The sequence below is a fragment of the Anguilla anguilla genome, chromosome 2, assembly GCF_013347855.1.
Source record: "Anguilla anguilla isolate fAngAng1 chromosome 2, fAngAng1.pri, whole genome shotgun sequence".
In the NCBI taxonomy this organism is placed as follows: Eukaryota; Metazoa; Chordata; class Actinopteri; order Anguilliformes; family Anguillidae; genus Anguilla; species Anguilla anguilla.
Window position 1 is genome coordinate 76450343 of NC_049202.1, and position 13773 is coordinate 76464115.

General features: G+C 44.0%; 1 protein-coding gene across 1 annotated transcript in view; it reads right to left on the reverse strand.

Moving 5' to 3' along the window:
- The window catches only part of LOC118221926 (cytidine monophosphate-N-acetylneuraminic acid hydroxylase-like), a 38834-nt gene extending 32158 nt beyond the window's left edge, over positions 1–6676 (reverse strand). Inside the window, exons 1-2 of the mRNA XM_035407366.1 lie at positions 6613–6676; positions 6034–6202 (exon numbers count right to left, since the gene is read on the reverse strand). Of these exons, the coding sequence (XP_035263257.1) occupies positions 6034–6068 (35 nt within the window). The 5' untranslated portion in view covers positions 6069–6202; positions 6613–6676. The remainder of the gene's footprint in view (positions 1–6033; positions 6203–6612) is intronic.
- Between the last annotated feature and the right edge of the window lie 7097 nt (positions 6677–13773).

Sequence of the window (13773 nt, forward strand, 5' to 3'; positions counted from 1 at the left end):
CTGTTGCAGGGAACCTCCAATAAACCAGCAGCAGATGATCGCAGTGTTCTTGAAGGCAAATAGTTAATTAGCAATGTAGCTTGGTCCTAGCCCATTAAGGGCTTTGTATATAAGGATGAGGACCTTAAAATCAATTCTAAATGTTACAGGAAGTGCAGAGCAGCTAAAACTGGACTAATGTGCTCTGTCCTCTTGGTTCTGGTTAACAGCCGAGCTGCAGAATTTTGAATGAGCTGAAGTCTCTCAGTGGTTTTTTTTTTGGGAGGCCAGTGAAAAGTGCATTACAGTAATCGAGTCGGCTTGAAATAAAGGCATGAATCAGTTTTTCAGCATCTTTTTGATTTATGAATGGCCGTACTTTAGCTATGTTTCTAAGGTGGAAAAATTATGTTTTCATCACATTGTTAATGTGGGACTTGAAGCTTAGATCTGAATCTAAGATGACACCAAGACTTGTAACCTCAGATTTAATCCAGGGAGTTGATTTCCCCAGATTATTAAACAGAATTTCTCGTTTTTGTTTTAGGGCTGACTAGTAAGACTTCAGTTTTGTCCTTGTTTAACTTTAAGAAATTATAGCTCATCCATTTATTTATTGCCAAAAGACAGGTAGTAATGGAGTTCATAGCTGCAGCAGCAATTGCGTGTCATTCGCATAACTATGGAAACATACACTCTCTAATGATGTCACCAAATGGCAACATGTATAGTGAGAATGATGTATGTTTTGAGCCAGTTTAACACACAGTCAGAAAAACCAACCAACTTTTCAAGACGATTGATTAGACTATCATTGTCAATCGTATCAAACGCTGCGCTTAGGTCTAAGAGGACAAGGATTGAGACCTTATTATCATCAGAGTTTAGTCTGAGGTCGCTGATTATTTTAGTAAGAGCAGTTTCAATGCTGTGGTATGTTCTAAAGCCTGACTGAAATTCTTTCAGGATATTGTTTTCTTTAAGAAAGGAGTTTATTTGCACTGAAACTATCTTTTCAAGTATCTTACTAATGAATGGAAGGTTGGATATCGGCCTATAGCTGGTCAGCGCATTACCATCTAGGTTGGGATTCTTTAGTAAGGGTTTTACAACAGCTGTTTTGAAGGCATCTGGGAAGATGCCTGTTTGAAGAGATGTATTTATAATCTTCAGGACATGACTTGAAACACTGTTGAACACCCGCCTAAAAAATGCTGTCGGTACAGGGTCAATACATGAGGTGGATGAATTACACTCAGTGACAGTCTTGCAGAGCTCAGTTAATGTAATACAGGTGAATTTTCCCATGGTTACATCATTTTTACAGGATTTGCTGAGATCATCTGTGTTTACATCAGCAGCAATACTGGCTCTAATTGAAGTTATTTTGTTATTGAAGAACAATGCAAGTTCTTTACATTCTGATGCAGAGTACTGCGGGGTGGGGTTGTGGGGGGGGGGGGGTGGGGACAGTGTTGAGTAGCTGGTCAATAGTGGAGAATAATATTCTAGAGTTTCCAGTATTCTCTGTAATAATCTTGGAAAAGTAATCCTTTCTTGCCAGACGTATTGCTTTGTCATAGGCAGTCATGGCTTCGTTGTATATATTATCGTGAACTGTGAGCCTAGTTTTCCTCCATGTTCTTTCAGCTGCCTGACATATTCTTTTAATCGCATTAACACTGATATTGTTTAACCATGGGGAGATTCTGTCAGTCAGCCTCTTTTTAACCTTTAGTGGAGCAGCAGTATTTAAAGCAGATGACAGGGTATTGTTGAAATTTTCAACCATGTCATTTAAAGAGCAGTCATAACTGTATGGCTCAAATTATCTCATAATATTAGAGAACTTTGCTTCAGCCTTGCCATCTAGGAATCTCTTTTGAACTCTTTTAGTCTTTGTTAAGATTAGGTTGGCATCAAAAAACACTCAGTGATGGTCAGAAATAGATCACTCAACTACTGAAACATTATCAATGTTTAACCCTGTTGTTATTACTAAGTCTAGAATGTTACCGCGCTGATGAATGGCTTCATTTACATGTTGAGTGAGTTCTAAGCTGTCCAGTAAATTCACAAGCTCCATAGCTTTGGAGTCATTCTTTTTATTAATATGAATATTCAGGTCTCCATTCAGGATTAATCTATCATACCTAGAGATAGCAAGTGAGATCAGCTCCAAGAATTCCGGTAGAAATAGTGATGAATATCTTGGTGGCCAATATAATGTAATGATGAGCACTGACAATTCTGCTTTGAGCTCAAGAGCAAGATATTCAAATGATGGAAATTCACCCAGGTCAATGTCATTATACACAAACTGTGTAGAGAAAATGGCTGCATTCCCTCCTCCCTTCCTGTTTTGCCTGACTGACTGATAAAAATTATAGTTTGGAGGACAAGCCTCTATCATTCTATCAGCGTTGCTACACCAGTAGTGCTGTTTAGCAAAGTCTCAACTAAAAACATACAATGCAAATTATTTTCAATTATCAGATCATTAACCAAAAAGGATTTGTTAGCCAATGATCTGACATTAAAGACAGCTAATTTCAGCTGTAGGGATTCTGTGACAGGAAAGGAGACTGGTTGTGGCTGAACATTGACAAATTTAAGATTACTGAGACAGGTACCAGATGGTCTGTGATTGCTACGATGTGTTTGACCATGCCACTGGCTGTTTAAGATAAGATAAGATAAGATATACTTTTATTGAACCCCGTGGGGTAATTTGTCCTCTGCATTTGACCCATCCTAGTTTTACTTAAGAGCAGTGGGCAGCTGCCTCTCTGTGCTGTGCCCGGGGACCAACTCCTGTTCTGAGGCCAGTGCCTTGGTCAAGGGCACCTGCAGGAGCGCACCTAACATGCATGTCTTTGAGTGTGGGAGGAAACCGGAGTACCCGGAGTAAACCCAAACGAACACGGGGAGAACATGCAAACTCCACACAGAAAGGCCCAAAGCCGAGATCCGAACCCACAACCTTCTTGCTGTGAGGCGACAGTGCTAACCACTATGCCACCGTGTCCGCCCATCACCGGTATGTTTAAGGAAGGGGTCTGTCTCATCTGTCTCATCACCTGAGTGATGATGTCTGTTGTTATTGCTGTTTAATAGTTCATCCATTTGACTGAGCTTCAGCGTGGCAGCTTTAACTAACTCCTTGAATGGTGAGTGTGGTGGAGGGGGGGGGAGAGGGGTTACTGGGTCCCTGATTGGGACAGAGACATCCTCTGAATGCCTTGGGTGATGTGGAGCAGAGGGTCAGGTGAGGGGGGAGTGATACAGGCTGTCTGCTGTGTGTGCACTGTCCTTCGCTCTTATCCACACATTCTTGTTTGGGTATGGCATCCCAAGAGCATGACGTAGGTTGGCCCCGAGTTGTCTGGATCCAGTGATGTTTGGATGAACCCCATCAGGTTTAAAGCGGTCTTTACAGTTCCAAAAGATATTGAAATTGTAATAAATAAACTATCCCATGGGTGAGGCACGCTGATGTCAGCCATGTATTCAGGCCAAGGAGTCTGCTAAAAGATTTGATTCCTTTCCCCAAAGTTGGAATGGGGCCTGAGATGAATACATGTTGCGATTGACAGTCGCTCAGTTTTTCCAGTAGCAGGGAAAAGTCTTTTTTCAGGATCTCAGAGCCAGTTTTCCTTTGCAGAATGTCAAAAGACCCAGTGTGATAATAATCCTCATACTACTTGGATGTGTAGAGAGGATAACTGGTAACAGTCCTTTTAGCTCCCTGACAGATGTGTCAGCCATAGTTAGATTTTCAGTCTTTGCCATTCTTACATGCTTGGCTATAGAGTCCCCAATCAGAGTAGTGTCTGGCTTATCAGCTGTGGAGTTAGTAATGTTTCTTCTGGCCCTCGGCCTAGCCATAGTTACCATAGTTATGCAGATGATACACAGATATATCTGGCACTCTCACCAGATGACTATAACCCAATAGACTCACTGTGTCAATGTTCAGAGCAAATAAATTATTGGATGAGCCAAAATTTTCTTCAATTAAATAAGGACAAAACAGAGATTATTGTGTTTGGCAACAAAGAGAAGAGAATTAGTATTAGTTAACACCTTGATTCACGGGCTCTAAAAACCAAAGACCAAGTCCAAAATCTTGGCATTCTAACAGATTCAGATCTCACCTTCACCCGTCATATCAAAGCAATCACCAAAACAGCCTTCTATCATTTTAGAAATATAGCCAGAATCAAGGGTTTGGTGTCCCAAAAAAACCAAGAGAAGCTCATTCATGCTTTTATTTTGCAGTAGGGTGGACTACTGTAATGGTCTCTTCACTGGACTTCCCAAAAAGCCCATTAAACAGCTACAGCTCATTCAGAATGCGGCTGCTAGAGTTTTATCCAGGATGAAAAGAACAGAGCACATTACTCCAGTTCTAAAGTCTTTACACTGGTTCCAGTTAGTTACAGAATAGATTTTAAAGTGCTGCTACTAGTCTATAAATCACTCAATAGTTTAGGCCCAGAATACATATCTGATATGTTTAAAGAGCATAAACCGAGTAGGGCTCTTAGATCCTTGGACTCAGGTCAGCTAGTAGAGCCCAGAGTCCAGACTAAACATGGTGAAGCAGCATTTAGCTGCTATGCTGCATACAACTGGAACAAATTGCCAGAAGAACTTAGATATGCCCCAAATGTAGCAATTTTTAAATCCAGGTTAAAAACTTTTCTCTTTTCATGTGCCTATGATTGAACTCTAAAACTTGCACTCTATGCTTACTGCACTTTAATTGTGGAAGTAGACCTCTAGTCATTCCCAATTTTTAAATTTTTTATTTATTTATTTATTTAAATTATATTTTATGTGCTTTGTACTTTCTTTGTTGTTCCTTTTGCTTTTATTTATGTAAAGCACACTGGGTTGCCTCTGTGTAAGAAGTGTGCTATAGAAATAAACTTTGATTGAAGGTTTGATAGTGTAACAGGTTGTAAATAGACAGTTCTTCTATGGTGAAATTCCTGCAAAAATGTGTTCAGCCAGCGACACCTACTGGTCCAATAGAATAGCTAAAAGAAGCCGCTGGAAACCGGAAATCCAACGCAGATATGGAGATCCAGCGCTGTGGTAAGTCACGTTCCAGTAGTGCTCCGTAAAAGTAATATAATAACACATTTAAAATGAACGTAAAGTCTATCGAACACCTACACTGACATAAGACTATATTTGACACGTATATAGTACACATTCATTCCATCACACACTATTTTAATGGATTCCAGATTCGTATCAGATGCACATGTTAGCTATACTATTTAATTTGTAACTGAAACGAATGTTTCCCCATAGACAAATAAATTACCAGTGGTTGATGCAATATCATCTTATGCTGAACTCATGGTTGCAGGTAATGTTAATGTTGTAAATTATTACTGAAAAGAGTACTGATGTTCATTCTACCAAACGTTTTAATTGCTAAATGGTGTAGAATAATTAGCGGGCTAGTGCTAACTATTTTCATGACAGAATGGCCGCCATGAGAGTAAGAAACGCCAGTAACATTTTATGTTCACCTTTGTATGGTTTTCTTTCTGTTATGTTTCCAAACTGGATCTTTGTCACGCCTACCACCTGATCCGTATCAAAGAGGTCAACGAGTGGAAGACAGCCTTCAACAGCCCGCTCGGACACTTTGAATATCTGGTGATGCCCTTTGGGCTGACCAACGCTCCTGCAGTCTTCCAAGCCCTCGTCAATGACGTCCTTTGAGACCTGCTGAATCGCCCCCTGTTCGTGTACCTGGATGACATCCTAATCTTTTCCCGTAATATACACGTGCAGCATGTCAGACAGGTGCTTCAGAGACTGCTCAAGAATAGCCTGTTTGTCAAGGCAGAGAAGTGCAAAATTTATGACGATTCTGTCTGCTTCCTGGGCTACATCATTGAGAGGGGCCAAATAAGGCCAGACCCGGAGAAGATTAAAGCTGTGGCTAAAGTATCTGCGCCCCTCACCAAACTCACATCCCCAGCTAGCTCTTTTTCCTGGACCCCGAAAGCAGAAGCCGCGTTCACCGACCTGAAGAAGCGATTCACCTCAGCCCCTGTTCTCATCCATCCTGACCCGATCTGCTAGTTCATCGTCGAAGTAGATGCGTCCGATACAGGTGTGGGAGCTGTCCTGTCCCAACGCTCCGCCACAGACCAAAAACTTCACCCCTGTACGTTCTTCTCCTGTCGGTTGTCACCTGCGAAGAGAAATTACGACATTAGTAACAGGGAGCTGCTCGCCGTCAAACTCACCCTGGAAGAGTGGAGACACTGGCTCGAGGGTGCTGAGCACCCCTTTGTAGTATGGACCGACCACAAAAACTTGGCTTACATTCAGTCAGCCAAACGACTCAACTCTTGTCAGGCCTGTTGGGCACTGTTCTTCGGCCGGTTCAACTTTACTCTCACCAACCGGCCAGGGTCCCATAATGTCAAGCCAGACGCCCTCTCCCGGCAATTCATCTCCGACTCCTCTCCTGCCAGCCCTGATAGCATCCTTCCCTCTACCTGTTTGGTGGCTGCAGTCACGTGGGAGAATCTCTTGTGAAGGACGCCCAAAACACGCAGCCCGACCTCAGGAGAAGACCCAATAAACTCCTCTATGTACCTTCTGCTGTCCGCTCCCAGGTCCTGCAGATTTCTGTACACTCAGTCCAAGCTCATTTGCGCCGTTGCCACAGGGTGTCCAGGAATGTCCGTGCCGCCCTGCTCCGCTCCACCGACCGCAACCAGCGCATCACTGACTGCCATCGCACTCCAGCACCCAATTACCAGGGCAAAGGGTTTGGTTATCATCCAAAGACATTCCATTACAACACCAATCCAAGAAGCTTCAACCCCACTTCATCGGACCCTTTGAAATCGACAAAATCATCAACCCCACTGCCGTAAATTGAAGCTACCTACCTCCATGAAGATTCATCCCACTTTCCACGTTTCTCAAATCAAGCCAGTGTCCGTCAGTCCGCTATGTCCGCCTGCCGTCCCCCCCCACCCCCCGGATCATGGACGACCATCCAGCCTGCATGGTTAGTTGGGTATTGGACGTCTGCCACCAAGGCCAGGGTTACCAGTACTGAGTACATAAACATTTTCAAAGAATCAAGGTTTAAAACAGGAAACATATATTTCACACCCTATTAAATGATACTGTGTTGACATCTGGATACAGTCCTTTTTATTCCGACTACTTATTATGACTTATTATTACCTACAACTAAAAATTTCTTGTTGTTTTGAGTTTCTTAGCTGTCTTTTCATATATGTGTTTATCAAACAGGCATTCTACCTGATTGGCCTGCCCTGGTGAGGGAGATTCTGCAGAGCCTGGGGCATTGGGCCAGCAATACCACCTACAGCCCTGCCCTAACTGCAATGGCCAGGAGGTTGGGAGGATTTAGAACAATCCTGCTCAATTGTTGTCTGCATTTTTTTGCATTCCTTTGGTAAATAACACATATTTCAAAGCATGCAGCAGCACTTGGGCATGGAGCCAGACAGCCAAGCCCCATTATCGGCTGTCAGCCAACAACAGTTGCCCGCGGGAATATAAAAAATGCTTCCAAGAGCCTAGACGTCCCAAAATAGTTAGTAGTGTTCCTGAGCACCCATAGAGTAAATAGTTAGTAGTGTTCCTGAGCACCCATAGAGTAAATAGTTAGTAGTGTTCCTGAGCACCCATAGAGTAAATGGAGTACTGGAGTATGTGTTTTTGAGAAGGACTGAGTACTGAGAAGCAATTCTCAAGATTTACGTTCAGGCAACAGATATAAATCTGTCAAGAAATGATGTCAGACCTGGCTAACAACATTCCAAGACAAACCATGGTAAGCAAGAAGAACCAGAATGCTAATGCTTAGCACATACACATTCTATTCACGGAAAGCCCACAGGGGTAACCAAGGTGCAGTCTGAGGAGGTGCATCTTCAGTATGTCTTGTCAGATTATTCTGTTTCAACTTGAATGTTATTAGTCAGGTTTGACACCATTATTATCTACTTCTGCAAACTATTAATAGCTTACATTACAACATCAGAAAAGGAATTTATGTCGACATAGTGTTTATTGCTTTGTAGGTGATTGTGCTGGAAAGGATATATGTAGATTTTTCTAAAATTATTTAGAAAGATTATTTTTGAAACATAGAGCCCCCCCCCCCCCCCCCCCAATAAAGCAGTGCTAGTTTGAACTCATTTGTCGATATCAGCCAATACTACAAATATTTTTATTGAGCATGAAATCAGTTCACCCACAACATGTCCTGTCCCAACGCTCCGCCACAGACCAAAAACTTCACCCCTGTACGTTCTTCTCCTGTCGGTTGTCACCTGCGGAGAGAAATTACGACATTAGTAACAGGGAGCTGCTCGCCGTCAAACTCACCCTGGAAGAGTGGAGACACTGGCTCGAGGGTGCTGAGCACCCCTTTGTAGTATGGACCGACCACAAAAACTTGGCTTACATTCAGTCAGCCAAACGACTCAACTCTTGTCAGGCCTGTTGGGCACTGTTCTTCGGCCGGTTCAACTTTACTCTCACCAACCGGCCAGGGTCCCATAATGTCAAGCCAGACGCCCTCTCCCGGCAATTCATCTCCGACTCCTCTCCTGCCAGCCCTGATAGCATCCTTCCCTCAACCTGTTTGGTGGCTGCAGTCACGTGGGAGAATCTCTTGTGAAGGACGCCCAAAACACGCAGCCCGACCTCAGGAGAAGACCCAATAAACTCCTCTATGTACCTTCTGCTGTCCGCTCCCAGGTCCTGCAGATTTCTGTACACTCAGTCCAAGCTCATTTGCGCCGTTGCCACAGGGTGTCCAGGAATGTCCGTGCCGCCCTGCTCCGCTCCACCGACCGCAACCAGCGCATCACTGACTGCCATCGCACTCCAGCACCCAATTACCAGGGCAAAGGGTTTGGTTATCATCCAAAGACATTCCATTACAACACCAATCCAAGAAGCTTCAACCCCACTTCATCGGACCCTTCATCGGACTACCTCCATGAAGATTCATCCCACTTTCCACGTTTCTCAAATCAAGCCAGTGTCCGTCAGTCCGCTATGTCCGCCTGCCGTCCCCCCCCACCCCCCAGATCATGGACGACCATCCAGCCTGCATGGTTAGTTGGGTATTGGACGTCTGCCACCAAGGCCAGGGTTACCAGTACTGAGTACATAAACATTTTCAAAGAATCAAGGTTTAAAACAGGAAACATATATTTCACACCCTATTAAATGATACTGTGTTGACATCTGGATACAGTCCTTTTTATTCCGACAACTTATTATGACTTATTATTACCTACAACTAAAAATTTCTTGTTGTTTTGAGTTTCTTAGCTGTCTTTTCATATATGTGTTTATCAAACAGGCATTCTACCTGATTGACCTGCCCTGGTGAGGGAGATTCTGCAGAGCCTGGGGCATTGGGCCAGCAATACCACCTACAGCCCTGCCCTAACTGCAATGGCCAGGAGGTTGGGAGGATTTAGAACAATCCTGCTCAATTGTTGTCTGCATTTTTTTTGCATTCCTTTGGTAAATAACACATATTTCAAAGCATGCAGCAGCACTTGGGCATGGAGCCAGACAGCCAAGCCCCATTATCGGCTGTCAGCCAACAACAGTTGCCCGCGGGAATATAAAAAATGCTTCCAAGAGCCTAGACGTCCCAAAATAGTTAGTAGTGTTCCTGAGCACCCATAGAGTAAATAGTTAGTAGTGTTCCTGAGCACCCATAGAGTAAATAGTTAGTAGTATTCCTGAGCACCCATTGAGTAAATGGAGTACTGGAGTATGTGTTTTTGAGAAGGACTGAGTACTGAGAAGCAATTCTCAAGATTTACGTTCAGGCAACAGATATAAATCTGTCAAGAAATGATGTCAGACCTGGCTAACAACATTCCAAGACAAACCATGGTAAGCAAGAAGAACCAGAATGCTAATGCTTAGCACATACAGATTCTATTCACGGAAAGCCCACAGGGGTAACCAAGGTGCAGTCTGAGGAGGTGCATCTTCAGTATGTCTTTTCAGATTATTCTGTTTCAACCTTGAATGTTATTAGTCAGGTTTGACACCATTATTATCTACTTCTGCAAACTATTAATAGCTTACATTACAACATCAGAAAAGGAATTTATGTCGACATAGTGTTTATTGCTTTGTAGGTGATTGTGCTGGAAAGGATATATGTAGATTTTTCTAAAATTATTTAGAAAGATTATTTTTGAAACATAGAGCCCCCCCCCCCCCCCCCCCAATAAAGCAGTGGTAGTTTGAACTCATTTGTCGATATCAGCCAATACTACAAATATTTTTATTGAGCATGAAATCAGTTCACCCACAACATGCACCTCAAGGAGCACATCGAGGCAACATCACGGTCCTGCAGATTCCTTCTGTACAACATCAGAAGGATTCGACCATACCTGACGACGCACTCCGCCCAGCTGCTCGTCCAGGCTATGGTGACCTCTCGCCTTGATTACTGCAACTCTCTCCTTGCAAGCCTGCCAGCTTGTGCCATACAGGCACTACAGATGATTCAGAATGCCGCTGCCCGACTCATCTACAACCTTCCCAAAGTCTCCCACGTCACTCCTCTGCTGTGATCACTCCACTGGCTACCAGTCGTTGCCAGGATCCAGTTCAAAGCACTGACCCTTGCCTACACTGCAGCCAACAGGACAGCCCCCATCTACTTGCAGGACATGATTCGATCCTATGTGCCTGCTCGACCACTCCGCTCTGTGGCAGCAGGGCGCCTTGTAACCCCTCCCACCCAACCAAAGGGATCACAGAGCTTCTTCACCCTAGCTCTCCAGTGGTGGAACGAACTCCCCGACCCTCTCCGAACCTCCCCCTCACTACCCATCTTCCGCCGTGGCCTGAAGACTCATCTCTTCAGACTAACCACCACCACGCTGTATATTTCACTCTAAATCCCCCCCCCCCCCCCCCCCCTTTCATGGACACTTGTTACATGTTGCCCCATCCCAGCACTTTTTGGTAATTTGTATTTGTCCTAATACTGTAGCTTATTCTTCTGCCTAGTTACATCACATTACAGGCATTTAGCAGACGCTCTTATCCAGAGCAACGTACAACAAGTGCATTAGTTCAAGGTGCAGAGGTGCAAAAGAAACACACTAGAGTGAAGTAAAGATCATAGTGCCAGAAGTGACCACATAGATCAACATAGTTGGCTTTGCAGAGGTTAGGTCTGAATAGTGTTCACTGTGTGAACTAAACTGTGTTCTTAGCTAGAAATAGATGTACAAAATAAGTATTGTACCTTACTGAACCTGTGTTTAGCAGTTGTCTATGACCATGAAATGCACTTTTTGTACGTCGCTTTGGATAAAAGCGTCTGTCAAATAAATGTAATGTAACAACATTCTTTCATACAAATGAAAGCGAACTGTAAAGATGCTATAAGAATCACTTTCATTGACTGATGTCTGAGAGAGGCTGTAGTGGACTTTTACTCACAGCTATATGCAGCAGAAACTAGTGAGGGCAAATTGATGGAGCATCTTCATCTGGGCCTCCCCACATTGACAGATGTGGTGAAATCAAGAACTCACTGGGGCTATGCAGCAGATGACAGCAGGTCATGACCCAGGTATAGATGGATTTCCTGTGGACTTTTATAAAAGCTTCTGGGGGCTCATAGGAGGGGACTTCTATGAGGTGCTGCTGGAGTGGATAGAGGTGGGAGAATGGTAAATGGGCTGCTTTTATATAACGCTTTTATCCAAAGCACTTTACAATTGGTGCCTCTCATTCACCCATTCACACACACACTCACACACCAACGGCGAAAGGCTGCCATGCAAGGTACCGATCAGCTTGTTCGGAGCAAATTGGGGGACACTTCGACACGCCCAGGGTCGGGGGATCGAACCAGCAACCCTCCGACTGTCAGACAACCGCTCTTACCTCCTAAGCTATGTCGTCCCCAGCGGCCAGCTGTCGCCGGGCAGTCCTCACGCTTCTACCAAAAAAAGGGGACTTGCATTCATTGAAGAACTGGCGGCCAGTGGCACTTATTTATACGGACTATAAGATCTTTTCCAAGGCCCTCGGTAACCGGCTGAAGACCCACTTGGCGTCGCTGGTGCATAAGGACCAATTCTATTGTGTTCCAGACCGCTCCATGTTGAACTATTTGTCCTTAATAAGAGACATGATAGATTTGCCACGGGGTGGTCAGGTGGATTTTGGGCTGATCTCCTTAGACCAGGAGAAGGCCTTTGACCGGGTGGATCACAACTACTTGTACAGCACATTAAAGGCTTTTGGGTTTGGGGAATCTTTTATATCTTTAGTGCGGCTGCTGTGTAAGGGTGTGTACCATGCTTGGTCAAAGTGGGAGGTGGGTTGAGTTAACCAGTATGGGTGGAGAGGGGGATACGACAGGGTTGCCCATTGTCTGGTCAATTATATACCTTAGTAGCAGAACCTTTTTTTGCAATGACACGACAGAGGTTAAGGGGGTGAAAGACTCAGGGGCCAGTGCTTCTAAGGCAGTACGTTTGCTGACATATGCTGATGATGCAACCGTGTTGGTGAGAGATAGGGAGGATGTACAGGCGTAGGAGGATAGCCTATGAGGGTGCCTCCACAGCAAGGGTGAACTGGGGGGGAAAGTGAGGGCTTGGAAAGTGGGTCATGGAGGGAGGGAATCCCTATCTCGGCTTCCGACTGACTTGCAGTGGGGCCAGACAGGGGTTAAAGTACTGGGAGTTTATCTGGGAATAGGTGCTTTAGTGGCCAGGAATTGGGAGGGAGTCACAGATCAGCTGGTGGAGAGACTGAAGAAATGGAAATGTGGGCAGGGCTTCAAGCACTGAAATAATGGAAATAATGGAAACCATCCCCCCAATCATCCCCCCCAATGATTGTACCGAGAAAAAAAAACCATTCGCCATGTACTATTATTTTGAAAGGAAATGCTACGGGAGCGCAGTCAGCAAGTCCTCCTGATACAGAAAAGACCTTTAAATGGAGCCCAATCTTTACAAAATCATCAAATTCAACTATGCAGTAGGTGTCTACTAACCAAGAGACTAACAAGTTTCAGACCTCAGAGTTTCTTGCAGTACATTCTAAGACAAAGATGTCTGAATACCAAGTTAGGTAAGAAGTTTAAGGACTCTTCCATCACAAATGATGCAGCTGCAGGTGACTTTATTCCACCAAAAAAGCAGGCTTGAACACAGGATACAATAAAGAGAGAGCTCTAAAAGCTGAAGGCTTGCAGGCACTGATACACACGAGGCAAAACCGAGCAACGCCAGCCAAGGGCAGCAGTGAAGTAAGAGAACATACAGTGAGAGCAGTCAGTCCTGGGGCCTCATATATGAAACGGACTTACGATCAATTTAGATCTTTAGTATGACTTACGCAGAAAACCACATATAAGTAGTTATTTATAAAACCTTACTTTGAGTTGGAAGCAATCTTATCTCTATGCAAAGTCTAGACTTGACGCAAGTGATTTTCCTGCTGGTTATGTAGGGGTATTGCAGTTTGGGACGCATATGCATCAAAGACTGCGGTGAACTTTGCATTAGCTTTATTATCAATTTGATAGGAATTATCAATTAAAGGTGTGAGGAATTAATTGTTTGTCAACCCACTATTTAGTCCACCGAATAATACGTCTTGCCTGTCTTCAATCTCCCCTAACATCACTGTGATCTCGTCTTCCAAAAAGTTTGCTTTTCTCTTTTGGCCCATGGTTATTCCTGACTAAACCCT